The following is a 22,818-nucleotide window of genomic DNA, read 5'->3' as shown; positions in this document are numbered from 1 at the left end:
CAAACTCTCACTGGAATACAACAAGAACGACTTTTTTTTTTCTTCTTCGAGACGGAGTCTCGTTCTGTTGCCCACGCTGGAGGCTGAAGTGCAGTGGCGTGATCTCGGCTCACTGCAACCTCCACCTCCCTGGTTCAAGCAAATTCTCCTGCCTCAGCCTCCCCAGTAGCTGGGACTACAGGCATGTGCCACCATGCTCAGCTAATTTTTTGTATTTTTAGTAGAGATGAGGTTTCATCATGTTGGCCAGGCTGGTCTTGAACTCCTTACCTCAGGTGATCCGCCTGCCTCGGCCTCCCAAAATGCTGGGATTACAGGTGTGAGCCACCGTGCCCAGCTGACTTTTTGTTTTAATAAATTTCAAACCTACAGAAAAGTCTCAAGGATAGTACAATAAGTAATAATACCTATATACCCTTCACCTAGATTCACTGATCACCAGCAGTTAACATTATGCCACATACACTCACTCTTGCTGTAGCTAACCCCAGCTACCCCCGTCAGATGGTTTTAGCTGAATCACGTAAGAGTTAATTATTGACATCATAACACTTCATCCTTAAATATTGCCTCATGTAACTCCTAAAATACAAGGGCTTTCTCCTATGTAACCTTACCATCATTGTCAGGATAATGAGACTTATTAATGAGTATTGAAACAATAGTGTTGTTTAACATACAGTTCATATTTGAATTTTTCCAATTACACAAATACTGCATTTACGATCTCCCCCATGGGAGCAGTGAAGATGTCATCTTCTTAGCTCTCTTGACTCCTTTACTCTAGGAAAGCTCTCCAGCCTTTTTTGTTGTTCATGACACTGACATTTTGGAGAGTCAGACTAGTTGTTTTGCAGCTTGCTGCTCAATTTGGGTTTATCTGATTCTTTTTTCATAAATTGATTTAGGTTAAACCTAGGGGATGGCAAGAATGCTCAATGGGTGATAGGGGACAGGACCTGCTGCTTCGTTTTCTTCAACTTCCCACCTGCCCCCACTCCTGGCTGCAGACACCCTCCTGGAAACTCTTGAATGTGTCATAGGCACGATTCTCACAATATCATCTGCCTTCTCATTTGGCAAATGTTTCTGAAGTCCTAGCATTCCTAAAATTAACCAGCACAGACTCTGCATATTGGGTTCTGTTGGTCAAGAGCAAGTTATCAGTAGTAAATCTTTGTTTAATTTTATTCTTCTAATTTATTCCACCATGTCTCTAAATTATAGCTGGGGCAGGGGGACACCTAGCAATATTTCTGGTTAATAGTGGCAATCGTCACTATTTATCTGTCCTTGGTGCTCATGTGCCACTCGGTAGAGTGTCAATCAATATCGAATTAGTGAATGATAGTGGGGGAAGGTGTCAACAAAATGAGTATGCTGCTCTTCTCTGTTCTGGCAGTAGCCATCGCTTTTCATTTATTGGTTGAACTGACCTGGAGCTGAAGAAGAGATTCAATAGTAACATCCACATTTGTTCAAGTTTTCGGTTGGCGAGCGGATATTGCCATTAAACAAAGAGCAAGTCAAAGCCACATTTTGCCCATCAATGAATACATGAACTGCTCATATTGGACCAGAATCTTAGTATGATCAGAACTCATTTGGTTCCCTGTACATTTCTCTGAAGTTCTTATTAGTTTGAAGAAAACATTAATCTTCGGCAGTAAAGCCAAAATAAAATATTTTATAGACCGGGCACAGTGGCTCATGCCTGTAATCCCAGCACTTTGGGAGGCCGAGGCGGGTGGATCACGAGGTCAGGAGATCAAGACCATCCTGGCTAAAGTGGTGAAACCCCCTCTCTACTAAAAATACAAAAAATCAGCCAGGCATGGTGGCACATGCCTGTAGTCCCAGCTGCTCGAGAGGCAGAGGCAGGAGAATCGCTTGAACACGGGAGGCTGAGGTTGCAGTGAACCCAGATCGTGTCACTGCACTCCAGCTTGGGCGATAGAGCGAGACTCCATCTCAAAAAAAAAAAAAAAGATTTTATAAATAATTCTTTATTCCACTTAACTTCTCTGAGGCTGATGATGGGTTTTGGTCATGGTTCTGCCACCCATTCACTGTGCAACTTTGTTGAAATAATTAAACATATTTTGGCCCCAATCTCCTCATCTGTACAATAAGGTTATTGATTTCTTTCAAGTATATGACTTGTCATTCCAGGGATCCTAGGTTTTTACAGCTTTTGAAGAAGAAGGATAAGAGAACGATGCAATGTCCTGAAATTCTCTAATGACACAGATTGACATCTAATCTGTTATTGTTTGCACCTAGGCATGTATACAATATTTGCTACAAATTCTACTTTTTATTATGCTGTATTCAACCCAAGATAAAAATAAAGCAACAAAAGCAAACAGATGAAAGTGAACATTTTAAACTTTATAATCTCATATCTTTCTAGAGAGAGGAATAAAAAACAAACTAGGACTTGTTCTGGTTTAAGGCTTGCATTGGTTGCTCCTGCAAGAAAATGACCATTTAAAGGAATTTGCTGTATTTCTTCCACTAGGAAGGAAAAACAATTTCATTTAAAGATATTATATACTATTGAAACTACTATTATTAAATTTAGGATTTCTTATTCTGAAAATACATGCTAAAATTAAAATTAAATTGAAAAATAGCCACACATAATATTGTGACTATCCCGGATTCTGCTTGTATCCAGATGTATCTGGGAGCCCTGTCTTGGGAAAACAGTCTCCTACCTGTGCTAATGGAGCAGAACTCCTCCAGTTTATGGGGAATATTCTGTCAAGATTACAGTGTGCAACTTACAGGGAAGAATGGTGGGAATCAGTGGGTAAATGTGGTGACAGTAACAGACAGAGGGGTGTGTTGTGGGGAGAGAGATTGTGAGTGATTTTGAAGAGTTGAAATGTCTGGAGAGTGATGGTGATAAAAGCAGATATATTACTCATGAGAATAGTGACATTGGCTGATGAAATACAAATGCCAGCAGTAACATCAATAAATGAAACAACCTTAAAGTCCAGTGATTATTTTAAACCCAAATCCTAAAACATAGCCACACAAATAAATGTTACTCTCTTTGAAATGGCCAGCTTGGGAGAGATTATACATTTGTCTCAATAGTGCTGTCATGACATTGTGGGAACACTGGGGGATATTCTTTCAGAGTCCGTAGTCTCGGGGGTGATAAATCTTTATCCTTTGAAGGTGAGTTTGATTTTTGGTAAGAGGTCAAAGACATTCAGAAACCAGTTTGACGTGTAAGGCAGCGGGTCAAATTGGCCATCACACTCTTTGGTCAAAAGTCTAGTGAAAAAGAGACTGACTTTTTCTCATGTAGTTTGTAAACCAAGAAGTGTTCTGTTCTGTCTTTTGTTTCACCATGTAGAGTCACTTCCTCAGGCTGGTCCTACTAGAACTTTCCTTTCAAATCAATGTACCTGACAAGGTCTGTATTATTCAATGGGCCCTTGGCACTATGAAGGGTATCTTGTGATTCTCATGAATCCCCTTCAGTGGATTTCACTGTAGTTATACATTTCCCCATAAAAGCTACTTATGAAATTGCGAGATAATAAAAAATACATGTAGTAGTCCCTGACCTCAGTTCTTGAGCTCCTAAAACCCTGGTAGGTAGGGGCACTAGAAGAACCTTTGGTTTTAACATTTGGTCTTTGATCTCCAGGCCTGACACAGAGCTCCTAAGACCTTTGTAATTTCCTCAGTGACAGGTACATCTGACACAGAGCTTCTAATCCCTTGGAATTTTCTGGGCGACAGCAGCATCTTCTACCCTAATGAGGTGGTGGTTGGTGGGCTCCTGGTTAGCCTGAGAATGGGGGCTGGTTGCCAAGGGAATCAACCTTGCAGTTAGAGAGTTGGAACTTTTAGCCCACCCCCTGATGGAGAGAGGAGAGAGGCTGAAAGTTGAGTGGCTCACTAAAGACCAATGATGTAATCAATCATGCCTACGAAATTAAGCTTCCATAAAAACCCACAAGGTCAAGGTTCAGATGAGTGTCTGGATAGCTGAATGCATGGAGGTTCCTGCAGGGTGGCGTGCCCAGGGAGGGCATGGAAGCCCCACACCCCTTCCCACATCCCTTCCTCTATACATCTTTTCCATCTGGCTGTTAACCTGTATCCTTTGTAATATCCTGCATAATAAATGGGTAACTGTAGGTAAAGTGTTTCCCTGAGATCTGTGAGTCACTCTAGAACATTAACCAAACCTGAGAAAGGGGTCATGGGAGCCCCCAATTTCTATCCTATAAGTGAGAAGTTGCAGAGGTCTGGATTTGTGATTGGCATCTGAAAAGGAGGGCAGCCTTGTAGGACTGAGCCCTCAACCTGTGGGGCCTGACACTGTCTCCAGGTAGGGAGTGTCAGAATTGAGTTAAATTAAGTTGGTGTCCACTGGAGAACTGCTTGGTGTGTGAGGAAAAATCCCACACACATCTGACATCAGAAGTGTTCTGGGTTGAGTGGTGTGTGAGGGTAGAAAAAAGTATGCTTTTTCCTTCAGAGTACCAAAGTATACATTTTTAAAAACGTAAATGATCTCTTTAGAACCTAAGCAAACAAGTCCAAGACAAAAAGGAAGCCATAAAGCTGTTAAAATAAAACTGCCTCTAAAATAAAACTCTATGCTTCATTACATTCTAGTCTTGCTTTATAACATTAATCAATTACAAGTGCTTTGTCTCTTGATAGTGACTAGATAAGAAGAAAGACAGATTGAGATGGTTTCACACATGCTTCCTGATCACTTAAAGTGTGTCATTTTCATCCACTATCCTGACAATGTCTGTGCTTCCAGTTCTATCCACAGCAAAATGAAAAGTTAGTATGGTAACCAATGATCTAAATGACAGGTTCATATTATTCCACAATTCTGCATTCAATACACTTATAAAACTGACATCAGCACTTCTGAGGGAATTCAGTAGCTCACGTTTTGAAGCAAGGTTGAGTACGCAATTGCCTACACCCAAAGCAGGAATGAGATCAGAAGTCGAAATTCTGCTAACAGTTGACTTCCTAAGGATGAAAATAAAAATTAATCAGCAACCTCAGGGCTTTTATTATGAACACTGAATTAAATAGAGAATGACATTTCTTTTCAGTCTCAGCAATTAGAATAAAAAGTGCCAGCATAAATGAGAGATTTTCTTGCAAATCTTAAAATGTTTTAGAGGAATCACTAATCCCTTTATTTATTGGCGAAACAGAACTGTGAAGACAAATCGTGAAAATCACTTCCATGCCACCCACTTCTAATTTCTGATTAGGAGAGGACTCCAGTGATTTACATATGAAGAATTTATTTTCCAACTCTACATGTCTAGCTTGCTTGATAATAGGAAATAGTTAAGGAGAGTAACCCCAGCTGGTGGTGGGTGGGTGGGGTTAGTAGAGTATATCTGGGAAGAAACGGAGCAAGGGCTGTTTGGGGTGAGATGTGGAGGGGGAGGCAGGAGCTGAGCCAGAGAGGGTTTGAAAGAGGAGACTAGGCAGCATCCCAGAGACAGTGACATCTGCAGGGTGGGAAAAGTTGATCTCCCAGCCAAGATATCACCACTAAAACCTACCCATGGCTGCAGTGCAGATTCAAGGAGCACAGAGGTGACAATATAACGAGAGATTCAGATGTAAGAGGGGGCAGAGGAGAGATGGCTTGTGGGCAACATACCCTGACAACCTTTGATCTGGGGAAGCTGCCTCCTGGACAAGGCCATTGATGGGGATTTCATCATTGAAGAATTTACTTTGAGCAACAAATTGCAGCTAGAATGACTGAGATGAACCTCGCTGGTTAAAGGCCCTCCTATAAAGATAGAACTGTTGTAATCAGGCAGCCTAGAATGTGCATGTCACAGGATCCAGAAGAGGCCAGCAGAAACACCAAGCCACGGTAATCAAAGAGGAGGGTGCAGACTGGACCATAGAAACAATCCAGTGATTCTTTCATACAGAGGCATTGAGGGTTAGCAAGGATAACGCTGCTGCTGTTATTTATAGTTGATAATTACATGTATATTTGTAGTCAACATTTTACAGCTATATATCATATATCATAATTGGAATAATACAGAATTACACTGAAAGGTTGAGTTAATTGTGTGGTTCTCATTCATATTTGTTATCAGGTTAATTGTTCTCAATGAACCCATCAGTTATCTCTGTAAGTAACAAGTTAAAGAACCCCTTAGGGAGCTGTTAAAGATAGACATTTCTGGACTGGATAGATTCTCAACAGACAATTGCTGATATGAACCAGGTCATGAGTGGGTGGACCAGGAAGGCAGCACCTCCCCTCTGGCTCCCTATTCTGAAAACTTGGGCATTTAAGTGGCTTATCCACAAGGGTCTGAAATTAGGCAATCTAATATTTCAATCGTGTGAAAAACACCAATGGATACAGCAGAAAGTGGTAGAAATCATGAATGATACAACCTTTCCTCACTAAACTACCCACACCCAGATAACTGGTGCAGAAAACCTACTGCCACGTTCCTGATCTATTGTCCAGCCAGGGTTCTCAGATGCTTCAAGAGAGCATGATGTGTCTGTGTGTTCTCTGGGACTTGGGGACCACATCAGCCAGGATGTCCCTCACCTACGCCAGGCTGAGGCCAGGGTCAGCTCTAAAAGTGAGACACCTTCATTACTATTCTGTAAACCTGGGAAAGAAGAGGGTAAGTCGGAAAGGCCAGAGTAGGCGTATAATGCCACCACTCTCTTTCATAAAAGACCCCTTTTTAAATTATTAAATAACACATCTTCATTGTAGACTACCTTGTAAATATAGAAAAGTGAGGAAAAGAGAGTAAACATGATTCAGAATCCCTGAAAAGCAATCAGAACCATTACAGCCATGCTTTGCGCTCTGCCCTAAGGATCAAGAGAGATTTTCCTCATCAGGTGCTGGGTAGCTCCTCTCCCACCATCTCCCCCACTCTCAGCTCCAGCAACAGGCACTGCCTCCAGTCTCCCGCACACTGTGTGTGCTGTTCCACCCTCCTTACCTGGTAACTCCCCCTTCCTTTCATCTCAGCTGAGAGAAGCCTTCCATAACTGTCCAATAAGTTTGGGTCACCCTATTACCTGCTCCTCTAACATCACATTCCACTCTTTCATAGCACTTGTCACAATTGCAGTTTTGCATTTCATTTGTTTATTTCTTTGATACCTGTCTTACCCATCAGATTATAAGCTTCATGAGAGCAAAGTCCAGGCCTTTTTCTTTAAGTCATTGTATCCTCAGTGCTTAACACCATGCTTGTTTCCTTGTTTAACTTCACCAAGTCCTTCCCATCTTTATGGTTGAGCTTGAATTCCACACCTCTTTCACCGTACGTCCTTTGGCTCTCTTATCTCTATCATTTCCTACTAAATTTGTATCCAGTTCCATGTGATTGGCACTGAATCATTCTCTAGTTGAACCATAATCCTAAGTGACACTATAGGTATATGCTGACCTGCCTGCCTGCTTTTCGGCCTCCCTCAATTCATAAAACAAATCGGAGCACCTACTGTGTGTCAGGCATGTTCTAGGGGCTGAAAGCACAGACATGTTATCCACTGTCAGGAAGTCAACATTCTCTTAGGGGAAGACAGTCATAACCAGACAATTGAATACGTAAGTTATAATTTCAGATACGATAAGTGCTATGAAGAACCAAAGCTGGGTAATAGGGTGATTGTGAGAACGGGTGCTTGCAAGCAACCGCTGGTAACTCATCATGGTGATTACAAAGCATTGCCGTACCAGCAGCTGTTGCTCAGGACGCTTGTTATGAAACTGAAAAGCCTCAACTAATGAATCTCTACCTTGTGAATTACTTTTCTTTACCTTTCCATCCCATTCTGTATTATGAGTTTGAAAAAAAGAAAATATAAATATGTTTTATATTTATAATTGCTTATGTTTACAGGAACATAATGGTTCAATAGGTAATATACAAATGTTTTTGGATTCTGTTTCATCAACAAATGTGAATTCACTCAGCAGAGGGAGCTCATGCTTTAATTTTGGGAAACTGGACAGAAAAGGCTCTTGTAAAAAGAACCTGAAGTAGGCTTTGTGGCTCTCATTTTAAATAAGACTTGTATACAGTACTTCTTGAAGCCGAGACCAGTTGCTTAAGAATGGTTTGATTTTCATTTGCATAAACAGATGCGACATTTTGGGGCAGAGTTTTCTTCAGTAAGGTTCTGTTTTGCTTACCAAATAGACCAACTTAGACCAGGCATCCCAGCTCAGGAATCTAAGGATTCATCTAGAAAGAAGGTAACTGTCCATAAGTTACCTACATCTCTATGGCTTTTCCTATTACACCCTGAACTCAGAACATACACTTATTTGACCTGTTTTAACATGACTGTGATTTGGCATTGAAAACTTACAAATAGAGGTTTTTGCCCTTTGAGATTATAAAACAGATATTTATTGAGAGTTCAAAGGATGTTCAAAGGATATTAACAAGGTGATTTAGGTTCAAAGGCAAAGACTGGGAGAATGAATCAATTTTTCAGATAAAGGGCCAGCACCATGAAGTTGACTCAGCAGTGTTGAAACCGCAGGTAAAATCAGCAACAGAAACCTACGGGGGGTGTGTGTATGTGTGTGTGTGAGTGTGTGTAAACTACAATTTTCCAGTTATTCAGAGAACTATAAAATGACTGAAAAGGCTGTTTTAGGTCAAAGTTTTTCTAGCATTATGCATGCTCTTATTGTGCATTTCTACAAGAAAAAAAGCAACATTTAAAAAAACCTACTTTTTATTATCAAAGAGATTCATTTGTAGAAAATACAGGGAAAAGTGTTGAGGAGCATAACAAACACAATTTATTTTACTAGTGCTTGCAACTTTATATATACCTTTAAAATTAGTGTATGTAGCATTTAAGCGGGTATCTATTTTTGTCTTTTCCTTTCTTAAAAATCCCAGATTTTCCTCAATCAAAATTTAAAAGTCACTAAAACTGAGCTAATCCAAAAAAAGTCAATTTTGAATGCATTCCATAGATTGTGGAGAAATATTCCACTAATGATAAAGGAAAATATTTATGTCAAATACACTTATTGCATCACTCTGTAATTATTCCTTTATATAGCTACATTTCCCACAATACTATTAGTTCCTAGGGAAGAATTCATGTTTTTTTCAGGGGGATTGATTTACCAGCAGGTAGCCCAGTGCCTGGTGCCTGGTAAAAGCCTAATTACCTATAAAATTAATAAACAAATGAGTATTTAAAAATAGTTTTATTCCACCTGTACTTTTCACCAAAAAATGTTGACCTAAAGAATTGAGTCTTAAATTGTGGGGAAAACACCCATGCCTCTCCTTGTTGGGTAGCTTTGAAACAATTGTTAAAATTGTTTTTTCTGAGTTAGAGAAGGGAAAACCGAAGGAATACCTGGCGAAGTTCTGTGGCCTGCGAAAACGGTGCTTGCTATTTACCAGGGAACGTGGTAGCTGCTCTCATCTGCTATTGGAGGGAAGAAAAAGGCTAAGTACGCCGTGAATCGTGGAGGTAGTTGGAGACAGCTGAAAGACTTCTGGGTGAACAACAAACATTTTGTTGAGCCCCAGCTCTGTGTAGAAAATTGAATCTCAACAGAGGATGTACAGTCTTTACCAGGATTTTCTGAATCTAGCAGACATTCTAAAGATCCTATGTGGTTCAGCATTACATTATCAAATATGATTTCCTCCAGCCACATGATCTCATGATTTGCTTAGTGTCAAATAGCCTGAGCTTGCTTTACCAGAACTATCTGCAACATCAGGATCTTGTTACAGTAAATCAGAACGCAACTTCTTTTATGTTAATCACTATAAATAATTCCAAAATCCTTGCAAGATGGATAATAATTGGATGAAAAACTTCTTTAAATTTCATATCAGGCCCTAAAAGACAGAAGGATTATCATTGGTGGGAAATAAGTCAGCTAGATTTCATTTTGCAAATCACACTATGATTCAGAAGTGATAATTACAGATCCTAATACAGTGAAATAAAACTATTACAATTGTGGCTTGTTTTCCTCCTCAGTAATTTCCCCTATATTGGAACTGAGTTTGATCCAAGCAGTAAACCATCTGTGGATTTCTTCACTCTAGAACCCAGTAAAAGAAACATCCATTTTATTATTTACTGACGTTTTAAAAGAATGGAAATTTTAGCCTTAGAAAATTTAATTGCATTCTAGAGTTGGAATGAGAGGCCAGATTGCTCTTTATGAGCCAGATGTATTAATTACATAACGAGTTGGGCACAGGGGGTGAATTTTAATCACCCAGGAATGTATTTTGATTTATGAGTAGATGCTGCAACTTACATCTCCTTTCGCTAATCTAGGTTTTCAGTATACAAAGTGAAAACGGGGTCCTCCTGCTTCCCCATGAACTAAGGTTTCCCATCATAACAGGAGGGTGCTGGGGTACCTAAGTTTCAGCCTCAGAAGATCTTTCTGGGTTCCTGGAGTGATCCAGGCAGTTCTCTCCCCTTGGAAAGTCAGAGACCCCAAAAGAAAATGGGGTCTCAAATAAAGACCCCAAAAGAAAATTCTCTGCCATTCTGTGCAGTAGACAAATGCAGACTTAATGCTGATGTCAATGACAAAACATACACTTTATTACAGCTCACAAACTGAACAAGAATGGATGAAAGTCACCATGGATAACAAAACACATAGAATAGTGGCCTAATTGATTCATAATAGAATCCACTGCTTTGCATATTTATTTTTCCATCTCTTATAGCTTAAAAAGAACAAAATGGATTTTAATTAAATCTTGACTTATAAGAATCCTATGTATCAGTGAAGAGATGTCTAATGTTAAATTTCCAACTGAAGAAATAATTATTGACTAAGTTATGAATGAATATAGCCCATTACTAGAGAATTAACTATGTGTGCATTTATTGTCAGGCAACCATGTAGGATTGAAAAACACAGAGTACACCAGGAGACCCAGGTTCTAACTATGGCCTGGCCACTAAGTAGCTAGGTGAGTTTAGGAAAATCCTGGAACCTCTCTAGGCCTGGCTTGCTTTATCTGAAAATTAGGTATTTGACTAGATGATATAGAAAGTGCTTTTGGCTCTCAGAGGCCATTGAAGTATGGGCCACTGTGGCTCTTCGACCCCATTGAAGTGTGGAGTAAGGCTAACTATTGTTGAACAGCAGAATACAGTAAAAACATAGAACATTAGATTAACTAAAGCCGATGGGGAACTTCCTCTCACAGGCCATTATTTTTTCCCAAGCAGGATTGAGGAGTCTCACAGCTACAGTTGAAAACTGGACTTTTCTCAATTAGCAGATGTAGTTAATGGGCAGAATTTCTTCAAAGTTTTCCTCTTCTCTATTTCTCTAAAACCAATGGCTGTGATAGCTGACAATAAAATGAAATGAACAAGTATAAAATAAATATTTATGAGGGCAATTTGCAAATAGTTGACCATGCTTAATTGGATAGCCTTTTTCTTTTTTTTTTCTTTTCTCTTCTTTTCTTTTTTAATGAGCTCTGTGCTCCCAGTTTTGATTCCATACAGGATCATCTATTAAGGTAATATTTTCTAAGTCTAAAATTGTTAATATTCCACACGGTCTAATTAAATTTGCCACTATTTTTATAGTGCTCAACAAAGAATATGGCATTCAAGGAAAAGCCTTTGACTTCTGATCACTCCTTCACATTTATTACATGAGTAAATCTGAGAACCACTGATCTAGCTTTACAGAGGAAAAAAACAATAAGGCCCAAAGAGGGAAAGTGAGCTGGCCAAGGTGACACAAATGGTTAATGTGAACAGGACCATGAACCCAAGGGCACCAGGCTTCTTGGCCAGAGTCCTCTGAAACTGAAATAGTCCCACGCACCTGGAAGAAGAATGGTTTAAACAATTTCTGCAAGTTACTAATGAACAAGGGAACCATTTCTCAAGTAGGAATTGAATTGCTTAATTCATCTGAAATTAACTTTGATGATACCCCTGCAAAAATACTTTATGCAAAATTATTTTGTTCATTGTGGGAGCTATTGAGAGGGCAGATCTTTTGGTGGAATTTTCCAGTTTCATAGATGATTTCACTTTGAATGATTTCAACACTGAACAAAAATCATGGTGGAGAGGCTGCTGGAAATTGAGCAATAATTAAAGGCAGATTAGCTACGTGAGAATTGCCTTATCATAAGGTTCTGTAAATGTTGCTGTAAGTTATGTGATTTGCTGGAAAGACGACAGAGAGATGGGAGCCCCTGGGAATGGATTACAACTCTGATTAATGAAATAATGCATGTGTTCCTCTCATCAGGGGAGGCCAACGCTTCTCAAAGTGTAGTCTAGAGATACATAGAGGTCCCCATAAAACCTCCAGGGGCCCCAAAGTCAAAATTATTTTGTAAGGAAAGACATTATTTGCCTTCATCCTTCTCAGTCTCCCATGAATGTACAGAACTTTACAAAGGGTGCTTAACGTGTGTCATCACAACTGGCTGAATGCACAAGCAGATAACACGATTCCAGCTGCCTTCTTTTAAGCCTGTATCACAGAGATTTACAAAAATGTAAAACAATGCCACTCTTCTCACTGGTTTTCTTGTGGAAAAATATAGTTGCTCTTCATGAACAATGTTATTTACGCTAATGTGCAATGGGTTTACTCTTGTTACTTTTAAATAAATTAACGAATGAATAAATGTTTAAAATGCTTTTCCAGTTTTAATATCAAATACTACAAATGTCAATATTTAAAATCCACATAAACAAGGCTCTTTCGGGTCCTTAATAATTTTAAGGGTGTAAGCAGCCTGAGACAAAAACGTTGAGAATCACTGTGTTAGGCATTTGTGACACAATAGTGAATGCAGCACTCAACAGTGCCCTCGTGGAGCTGGCTTGAGTTCACAACCTAGGGAGTAAATAGGCAGTCAACTGGGAATGGAAATAGCCTATGGGGAAGGACAGAGTTCTGTGGGAGCACAGGGTGATCCTCTTGAATTGGAAGGACTGTTTCAGTGAAAGAAATGAAGAAGGCATTCCTTAATCATTGCTTTAGACTTCATCTCTTCCATCTCTTAAACATTCAGCCCCTGCCTTTTAATTTTATTCTCCCCCATCAACATTAATTTATTTATTTTAGTTTAGTTTAATTTAACTTAATTTTATTTTTTGAGACAAAGTCTGGCTCTATTGCCCGCTGGAGTGCAGTGGCACGATCTTGGTTCACTGCAACCTTGACCATCCCAGGCTCCAGAAATCCTCCCATCTCAGCCTCCTGAGTAGCTGGGACTACAGATGTGTGCCACTATGCCGGGCTAATTTTTGTACTTTTTGTAGAGATGGGATTTCACCATGTTTCCCAGGCTGGTCTCAAACTCCTGAGCTCTAGTGATCTGTCTGTCTCCGCCTCCCAAAGTGCTGGGATTACAGGTATGAGCCACCATGCTTGGCTTACCAACAACATTTAAAACTACACAAGCTCCTTCCACTAATAAAGAAGGCCAAAACCCCAAACTTCATCCCCAGTTCCCCGCCATCTACTGCCCGTTCCATTGCCTCTCCCTCCACAAAATTTGCAAAGATTTTGCAAAATTCTTTTTGCATCACAGACTTCATTTCTTTCCTTCTCTATCTTCAACACACTCCTACTGCTTTTGTGAAGATTAACAGCGACATCTGCATCAGTATTTTCAGTTCTCATCCCACTTGGTCTCTCAACACTTGCTGTATTTGACCAATCTCCTTCTCTTTTCTTGAGATGAAGTCTTACTCTGTTGCCCAGGCTGGAGTGCAGTGGCGTGATCTTGGCTTGCTGCAACCTCCACCTCCTGGGTTCAAGTGATTCTCCTGCCTCAGCCTCCCCAGTAGCTGGGACTATGGGACTGCAGGCATGCACCACCATGCCCAGCTAATTTTTTGTATTTTTAGTAGAGAGGGGTTTCACCATGTTGGCCAGGCTGGTCTCGAACTCCTGACCTGAGGTGACCCACCCGCCTTGGCCTCCCAAAGTGCTGGGATTACAGGTCTGAGCCACTGCACCCGGACCTGACAAATCTCCTTCTTAAACACACTCTTCCACTGCTTCCGGAATACCCCAGTCTTCTGAATCTTGCACCCCCTTGCCACCCTCTCACTCTCAGTCCCTTGGGTCTACTTATTCTAATACCCATTCGTGAGCCTTTGAAATTCCACCGGCTTAGACCCAGGGTCTCTTCTCAACTACACCCTCATCAGTACGCCTGGCTTTGATCTCAATGATCAAATGTAAATTTATACAACCCACCTTGACCTCTCCTCTGAGCTTTCAACTACCTACTTGATATTCCCCTTTGGATTTCTTAAAAGGATCTTAAACTGGTATGTGAAAATCCAGATTCCTGATCTGTCCCCTGAAAGGTGGTTCTACTCCAGAATCCATAACTCAGCCTCTTACTATGTAAATGCTAAGTCTAGGAGTCACTCCTGACCCTCCTTCTTGTCACCCTTTCCTGGGCCACTGTGGTAACCATCTGTTACCCTGCATTCACTTGTGTTCCTCCCAATCTTTTCTCCATACAACAGCCAGAGGGATCTTTCACAGTAGTAAATATGATATGACTTTCCCCCATTCAAAGTCCTTTAATGGCTCCCCCTTACCTATGCAAAAAATTCCTGCCCATCCAATCTGAATTAAAGTCCCACCTCCTGGCCTCCACCTCCCTTTCCAGCCTTCTACTATGGGGTGAATGTGGGTGTCATAGTCAACTCTCTAATATGACATGTCCTTATCATCTGGAATTGCTTGATTTCTTTTCAATTCCCACATTCTGCAAAGCCACAGACCAATGCACATGACTTTTACTTTGCCTAGAATTCCCTCTCCATGTCCCATTTATTCTCCTTCTTCACATCTTGATAACATGTGCTTATAATTGAAGTTTATCTCCAGCTTAACTCTTTGCAAAGCCTCCCTGAATGCTCACCGTGTCCTAACTCTTGCTCTCCGCTATACTCCCAGAGCCTGGGTCGCAAGTCCCATGTATAACCCTCTTCATGTTCTGCTGCTGGTGGTTACTGACAGGTCTGTCTGTCTCCTCATTGGCCTGTGAGCTCCTTAGGGGCAACTGGTTTGTCATTCCTGTATCCCAAGTGGCCAGCTCAGTGCCTGGCACTTGGAAGTCTCCTAAAAGAAGTTTGTGAAACAAATACGGGTGAGTCCAAGGAATGCCTGAGGGAAATATTAAGAAAATAAAAGAAAAGGGGGCAGTTAAATGCTGTCAATCTGTGCGGAGCTGCTCTGGGAGACAGGAAGGCTGTTACCGCCCTTGCCTACTCATCACGCGCATCCTGGCTTTTCCTTCTGGCTTCATAAAGGTGCTTGTGTGGCAGAATGGACTGTGCGAAGGTCCTGCCCTAGACCAGAGGGAGAGGAGTTCCATGAGGTGAAATATAAGGGAAAAGGTGCGTCCACCTGGGGCCAAGTCTGGGATGAAAAATGCTTTTCATAGGTTCCTGAGGGTGACAGTTGTACAAAGTCCTCCTTGGGGGCAGAAGGTGGCAAAGGCACAGCTGCAGATGGGCTGATGAGACTGTTTATTCCCTCGCAGTTGGCATAAAAGCAGAAGTAAATCAAAAGAAAGAACATAACCGTTAGTTCAGACGGAAATAGCAAGTTCCTGGGTTGGGTCTACGGGCTGACATTCTTCTTTCTTATACGATTTGGTACAAATCATAAGGGAAAAAATTAATGTTTCAATTTTTCAGTAAAAACAAAGTCAAAGTTTGATGAGTGTCATGATTGTTAACAGCCTACTGTTGAGTTTCTCCTCTCTGGTGGGCCTGGACTGGGTACTGGGGACACAGGGTGCTGAGAGACAGCCCAGCCCTGCAATTGCATTCTGGCTGGAGAAGGCCGGGTGTGGGAGGAGCGGAAGGAAACTGGCAGCTGTTAAGTAGCTGCTCTGTACTGGCAGCTGGAGACAGATGAACTGCAAGGAGGGGTGGCAGGAGCTGAGCATCAAGGAGTGGTACAAACGCAAGCTCCCCAGGAAGCCAGGGAGAAAAGGGCTGCAGAGGCTCCTCTGGGGGAGCTTGTTCTTACTTACTTTTCTATTGGTGTCAGAAGCATCCAGCATTGCTTCAAGGAGGCCATTCCTGGTATTGCCCTTAGACCCTGGGTCACTGGGTCCTGTGGCCCCCTCTCACCATTCCCATCCCTCAGGAGCAAGGGAGGGAGGAGGGAGAGGACAGGGAATGGAGCCAGCACAGAATCAGATGGGAAGCTGTTCCCTGGGTGTAGAAAGAAGTCAAGCAGATCCTCTTGGTGACACGGGGGAGGCTAGTAGGAGACTGAGGAGAGGCAGACAGGACTGTGGAAAGTCTTCAAAGCAGGCCTCAGATTTGAGACAGAATTCTGGGGCCTGGGAGAGCTACTCTGAGTTTCTGAACCAATATTTCTAGAAGATGAATTTGACTGTGGTATGTAGTAGTTCCCAATTCCAGGCCTGCTGACTTGTTGCATCCATGACCTGGGGAGGTTTGTAAAAGTTCAGAGCTTGTCCTGGGCCATACTACAGGTGGTTCTAATCCAGTAAAATGGAGGGGAATCTCAGGCAAAAACATCTTGAAGAAGCTTCCTAAGCAATTCTGGGAAATTTGAGACCCTGCTATGAGTTAGGTTGCATGGGAGGTGTTGGAAGGAAGGTGACCAGATAGAGAATCTGTTGTAATAATTGCAGTGTAATTGAAGATGGTCTGGACTCAGGGAGTGCAAGTGCAGAGGACAAGGGACAGATGAGCCTGCAGACCGACACATGAGCCTAGCATCAAGCCTTGGCTCTAGGGGAGAAAAAGCAAAAGGGTACCAATGGCATTAATATGGAAGTCAGGAGAGAGTTGTTTAGTGGAGTAAGGTGAGGGTTACGATGAACTCAGAACCAGGTATGTAAGGGAAGGGTCAGAAAAGAGAGCAGAAGTAGAAATGGATTCAGAAAACATATGGAGATGTCACCTGGAGTCTCAGGAATGGATGAGTCATTAGGTGAAGAAAGTGCATGCAGATAATTTAGCTACAAAGGAAACAGGGAGGATGAATGCAGAGAGTGAGTGGGAATGAAAGCAGCTGCATCTATGGGAAAGGCTGTCTCATAGATGAGGGACAGGTCTACCCAGGGTTAGCCCATATGTGGAAGTGGCAGGACAGCAGATCTCAGCTTAAAGTAAGAAATGGCTTCTAACAGATCTGCCCAGAACCTCCCAAGCCAGCTCTGACTGTCAGCTGGTACAGTTTACCAGTTCTATTGGGACTTCAGCGTGATTAGTTGATGCGTTGCAGGGAGGTGAAGTAGGGAAAATAATAGCTGAAGAATGAGTAATGTTTAAATTAAGTACCATACTAGGTTTTTTTGTAATGTCATTTTTTATGCCTCTGAGAGATGAGGCCCCCATTCTGGAGTTTGTTCTTATTTACATTTCTATTGGTGTCAGAGGCATCAAACGTTGCTTCCAGGAGCCCATTCCCAGTATTGCCCTTTGGCCCTAGGTTGCTGGGCCCCCTGTCACCATGCCCATCTCCAAGGAGCAAGGAGACCCCAGGGTTAAGGGACATTCCACCCACAGCCTGTACCCCATCGCTGAGCCACAGGCTGTTGGTACTCATGGCCTCAGAATTTCCTTCCCAAAAGGCCCGAAATCTACTTCCACAGCCCACGTGGGCCTCTGCTGCAGTCTCTCCTCCCAGAGAGGACAGATACCCATCTAGAAGCTCACCCCTAGGCCTCAGCTGTGGCCAAGGGGCAGCTGTTTGGGGAATGGATGGAGCTTGGACAGGTGAGCTGGGTGTTCAATCTGTGATGCCAGCAATGTGGAACAGAACTGGGGTGGGAAGAGAAGAGAATGAGATGTCTTCTCCTTATATTCTTGCTTTGCGCTTGCAAATGCTAGGGGGAGGCCTGACCCTCCTGTAACTCCAGGCCGTGATATTTGATGTCCACTGGGTAAACAGTCTATACCAGTCTTTAAAGTCCCCCCCTACCCTTTCAAATATAACTAGGAATCAAGCAAATTTGGATTCTAGAGGGAATTGTATTTCTGCTGTAATTACTGTACCATCCATAGGAATTTCTTTTTGTTTAAACTTTTTTTGCATATGATTATAAAATTAATGCATGTTCGTGTAAAAACATCATGTAGAATTGCTGAAAAATCTACAGAAGGGAATAAAATTACTTCATATGAAGTAGAGATAACCACTATCAATGTTATGTGTATTTCCGTCCACTCTTTATGATTGCTCTGTATATATGTGATTATATTATGCTTATACATTTTTTCTATAAATCTGGTATCAGAGTGCTCAATTTTTAAATTTTTTCACTTCAAACCATTTTTATTTTCAAATTCTTTAAATATTGCACAAAAGAGATTTTCCAAGATAGTATAAATTCCAATCACATGGTTATGCCATGAAATACTTAAGCAATCCCCTATTGTTGGACATTTAGTTTATCTCTAATTTTTTTGTAATTATAAGTAACATTGTGACAAATATCTATGTATATAATAAATATTTGACTTACCTTCAATTACTCCCCTAGAGTAGATTCCTGGTGGTGAAATTCCTGGGTCAAAGAATGTATACACAGAAATTTTAAATTTCTTGGACATTTTCTAATTTCTACAGCTTTTGTGAGCCATCTCTTGCCGAAATTGGCTCTAAGGACAATTCTGAACATCAGTTACCAGGAAAAACTGGCACTCAATAAGCAATTACTATGTGCAGTCACTGTACTTGGAACTTTCAGCACCTCATTTATGTCTATGATTTAGCCTTCCCAACAATTTCCTTGAAATATTATCCCAGTTACACCAAGGAGGAAATTAAACTGGAGCTGGAAAGTTACAGAGCTAGGATTCAAGCTAGGTTCCATCTTGCCAAGGCTGGTGTCACCATGCTGGTGCCATGTTTGAATAATTACTATATCTTGCAGGCCCTGTATGTGGGGTCCTTTTCTCCCAGATAGACTTGGGTTTGCAGCGACTGGGGGAAAACGGAAGGAAAGGAATAGAAGGACTGAGAGAAAGATAATTGTTCTCAGAACTCCAAAAGCCTCTTGCACCAACACCCCAAGCCCCAATAGTCAGGGGTTCATCAAAATAGATCAAAGGGCTGTGCAGAGGCCAGACAGTATGTGGTCAGCATGATATTTTATGTTTTACAGACATGATATAATTTATACTTTATAGTCATAATCCCATTTTACAGATAAAGAAACAAAGGTTTAAAATAAAGCAAAGGTTTAAAACAAAGGTTTAAAGGTTTCCATGATAGTGGAATCAGAATTTGAGGCTATGCATTCTGATAATGGAGTTCATGGTCATAAAACAGGTAAAAGAGGGCAGAAAAAGAAAGACTTATACTTGCTTTGTTCTTAGGGCCTGCTTTTTTCTTGATCCAAGCAACATTTACCTTCCCCATTCATTTGGCAGCAAAATGAACTCTACAGAAGAAAACAAGAATGGAAAAATCAGAGAATCCTGGAGTTGTAAAATACCACTAGAGGTGATGATGATGATGATGATGATGATGGTGGTGGTGGTGGTGGCAGCAGTGGTGGTGTGCTATGGTTCAGAGACTAGGGAGGAGCAGGGAGCAGGTTGCCCCAGGGAGGACTGAAAACCCTGGTGCCCCTGGTGCCTCCTAAGTTAGAACAATATCCACTGAGTTGCCACCAAGTCACAGGGATTTGGCTCCACTGAAGAATTCTTCAGTGGAGAAGCTATGGCCCCTCCATTTATTTCAGTCTGGGAATCTAGCATTGGTCTTTTCTCCATGCTTATCTGACCCAGTGATCTAGCCAATAAAATAGATTCAAATAATCTTTAAATCCACAGGGAAACTGGAAATGAAATACAATCATCCCTCAGTATCTGTGGGGGATTGGTTCCAGGACCACTCACAGATACCAAAATCTGCAGATGCTCAAGTGTCCTATATAAAATGGAATAGTATTTTCATGTAACCTGCACACATCCTCCTGAATACTTTAAATAATCTCTAGATTCCTTTTACTACCTAATACAACGGAAATGTTATGTAAACAGTTGTTATACTGTATTATTTTACGGTTTTTTTTTTTGACAGAATCTTACTCTGTTGCCCAGGCTGGAGTGCAGTGGCATGATCACAGCCTACTGCAACCTCCGCCTCTCTGGCTGAAGCGATCCTCCCACCTCAGCCTCACAAGTAACTGGGACTACAGGTGCATGCCACCATGCCTGGCTATTTTTTTGTAGAGATGGGGTTTCGCCATGTTGCCCAGGCTACTCTTGAACTCCTGAGCTCAAGTGAACCACTTGCCAAGACCTCCCAAAAAGCTACAATTACAGGCGTGAGCCACTGCACCTGGCCTTGTATTGTTATTGTTATTTTTTTTCTTAAATATGTTTGATCTGTGGCTGGTTGAATCCAAGGATGTGGAACCCACAGATAAGAAGGGCTGACTGTATAGGTGATGATGGAAGGTACCAAATAATTTCAAATTATGAATGAATGAATTGAATTGAATTGAAAAATGATCAAATAAACAAATGGATCTCATTGTAATTTGTCTTACTTCTCCAGCTCAGGTAGTTAGTTGTCATAATATTTATAACTGCTATGCAGAATAATAATTATTTGACATCAATTATTCATGTCAATTTTGTTTACATGGCTCTCTAGTCTCTATTCTTTAACCTTTCTTTTAGACATACAGTCATGTGTTGCTTCAGGATAGGGATACGTTCAGAGAAGTGTGTTAGGTGATTTTGTCATTGTGGGGTCATAGAGTGTACTTATGCAAACTTACATGGTAGAGCCTACTACACAGCGAGGCTGGATGGTACAGCCTATTGTTCCTAGGCTGCAAACCTGTACAGCATGGTAGTATCCTGAATACTGTAGGCAATTGTAATGTGACGGTAAGTATTTGTGTGTTTAAACATAGAAAAGGCACAGTAAAAATACAGTATTATAATCTTATGGGACCACCATCATATATGCTGCCTGTCATTGGCCAAAACGTCTTATGGAGCCCATAGCTGTATTATTTGCATGTCCCCTTTGTTATTCTCTTTCTCACTTTTCCACATTCTTTTAACAATATAGGAATCTAAACATCTCTGGGTATATATCTCTGCAGTTTATAATGTATCTTTTCAATAAAAAGTTTGTATTTTTAAAATTAATGATTCCATATAGTCTTTCTTAGCTACTTCCTATAGGGTTGTTTTTTTTTTTTTCAGTTAAGTATAATAAAAAAAATTTGGTCTTTGTCCCCAGTTGGTTCTTGGCACAGAGCTTTCAAAACACTTGGAATTTTCTGAGTTATAGGGGTGTCTTTTGTTATTCATGACAAGCCTCTGGATCACATCTGAGTTTATGCTAATGAGACATCTTAGGATAGGGCCCCTACGTGGATGGCCTCAGGATGACTCTGGTGAGCAGAGAGACCAAGTGATTGGAGGGTCTTCCACCCACCTGTCTCTGAGGGAACAGCGGGGATGGAGATAAAGCTCTATACAAACCCTTGAACAAGGAGATTTATGACCTTCTGGGTCGGTGAATGCATCCACGTGCCAGGAGGCTGGTGCACCTCAACTCCACCGGGACAGGAGCTCCTATGCCCAGGACCCTTCTGGACCTTGCTTTATGTACCTTTCATAGTGCTATTCTTCTGTGTCCTTGACAATATCTTTATAATAAACCAGTAAATGTTAAGTAAAGTGTTTACCTGAGTTCTGTGAGCCATTCTAGCAAATTACCAAACCCAAGGAGGAGTTCGTGGGAACCTCCAATTTATAGCTGGTAGGTCAGAAATATAGGAGGCACAGACTTGCTATTGGCATGTGATGTAGGGGATCTTGTGAGACTGAGCTCTTAATTTGTGGGAGCTGCCACTAACTCCTGGTAGATAGGGTCAGAACTGGATTAAACTGTAGGATACCAGCTGGTGTCTGGAGATTGGAGAATTTGTTGGTGTGGAAAAAAACCGCACACATCTGGTGTCAGAAGTGTTTGTGTGAGTGTGTGGAGAAATTATGTGTTTTTCAGAGCGTGGGATGTAGAGGAAGTGGGCAGAGGAAGGTCTGAATCTAATGCTCTATGATTGCTACACATTGCTGAATGGCTACTGATTCCACGCAGCATAAAAGATGAAAATGTTCCTTCTCTCTTCCCCATCTACCATGAGTACTAATCAAAGATGGAAGCACATTCCAAGAGGACATAGGGATTTATTTCACAAAAATGTTTAACTTTGGTGGTGACTCAACAAAAAGTGCTGCTGAAATGACAGTATGAGAAATAGACTGTTTTCCTATCAACAAAACAAGATGTAAGGAAGATGGCCTAATTCGTTTTCACTTGAAATATGCTATTTTATAAACTTGAGTTTCAAAAAGCCATTGAGGTGCCACCTGTCTGTGTTTCTGAGAAAAATACCTAGTTACCATCACTGAGTTGGGTAAAATGTGAACCATTTTTCTCTAAGACACAATATTGTGCTTTCCTTGAAAACCAATCCTGCATAATGCACATGATGATTTGTGACTTAATCCAGAACTGTTGGCTCTGCAGCTATCAGTTGTTTCATACTCACAAGACTGAAATTTTTCCCACTATCCACAATGGGTCTCTGTCCAGTACAGCAGCATAAATTACCTGGGAAGAAGGAAATACACAATGTTTTCACCCAAAGACCCCTGACATCTCTGCCCTGACATGTCTCCCTTGTTTATAGGTAGGTCTCGCATCACTCCTTCCCCCCAAATCATATTAAAAATCTCAGTTGT

At 41.3% G+C, this 22,818-nt stretch overlaps 1 protein-coding gene across 1 annotated transcript in view; it reads right to left on the bottom strand.

The window, feature by feature from the left end:
• The window catches only part of LOC115933781 (aldehyde oxidase 3-like), a gene marked incomplete at its 5' end in the record, with an annotated part of 46,925 nt that overhangs the window by 19,051 nt on the left and 5,056 nt on the right, over positions 1 to 22,818 (bottom strand). Inside the window, 4 exon segments of the mRNA XM_031008848.2 lie at positions 15,648 to 15,717; positions 15,804 to 15,825; positions 19,427 to 19,484; positions 22,626 to 22,687. Coding sequence (XP_030864708.2) covers positions 15,648 to 15,717; positions 15,804 to 15,825; positions 19,427 to 19,484; positions 22,626 to 22,687 — 212 coding nt within the window.

The sequence above is a fragment of the Gorilla gorilla genome, chromosome 11, assembly GCF_029281585.2.
Source record: "Gorilla gorilla gorilla isolate KB3781 chromosome 11, NHGRI_mGorGor1-v2.1_pri, whole genome shotgun sequence".
In the NCBI taxonomy this organism is placed as follows: domain Eukaryota; kingdom Metazoa; phylum Chordata; class Mammalia; order Primates; family Hominidae; genus Gorilla; species Gorilla gorilla.
The sequence above is the reverse complement of the archived record's forward strand: the minus strand, read 5'-3'. Positions and strand labels throughout refer to the sequence as shown.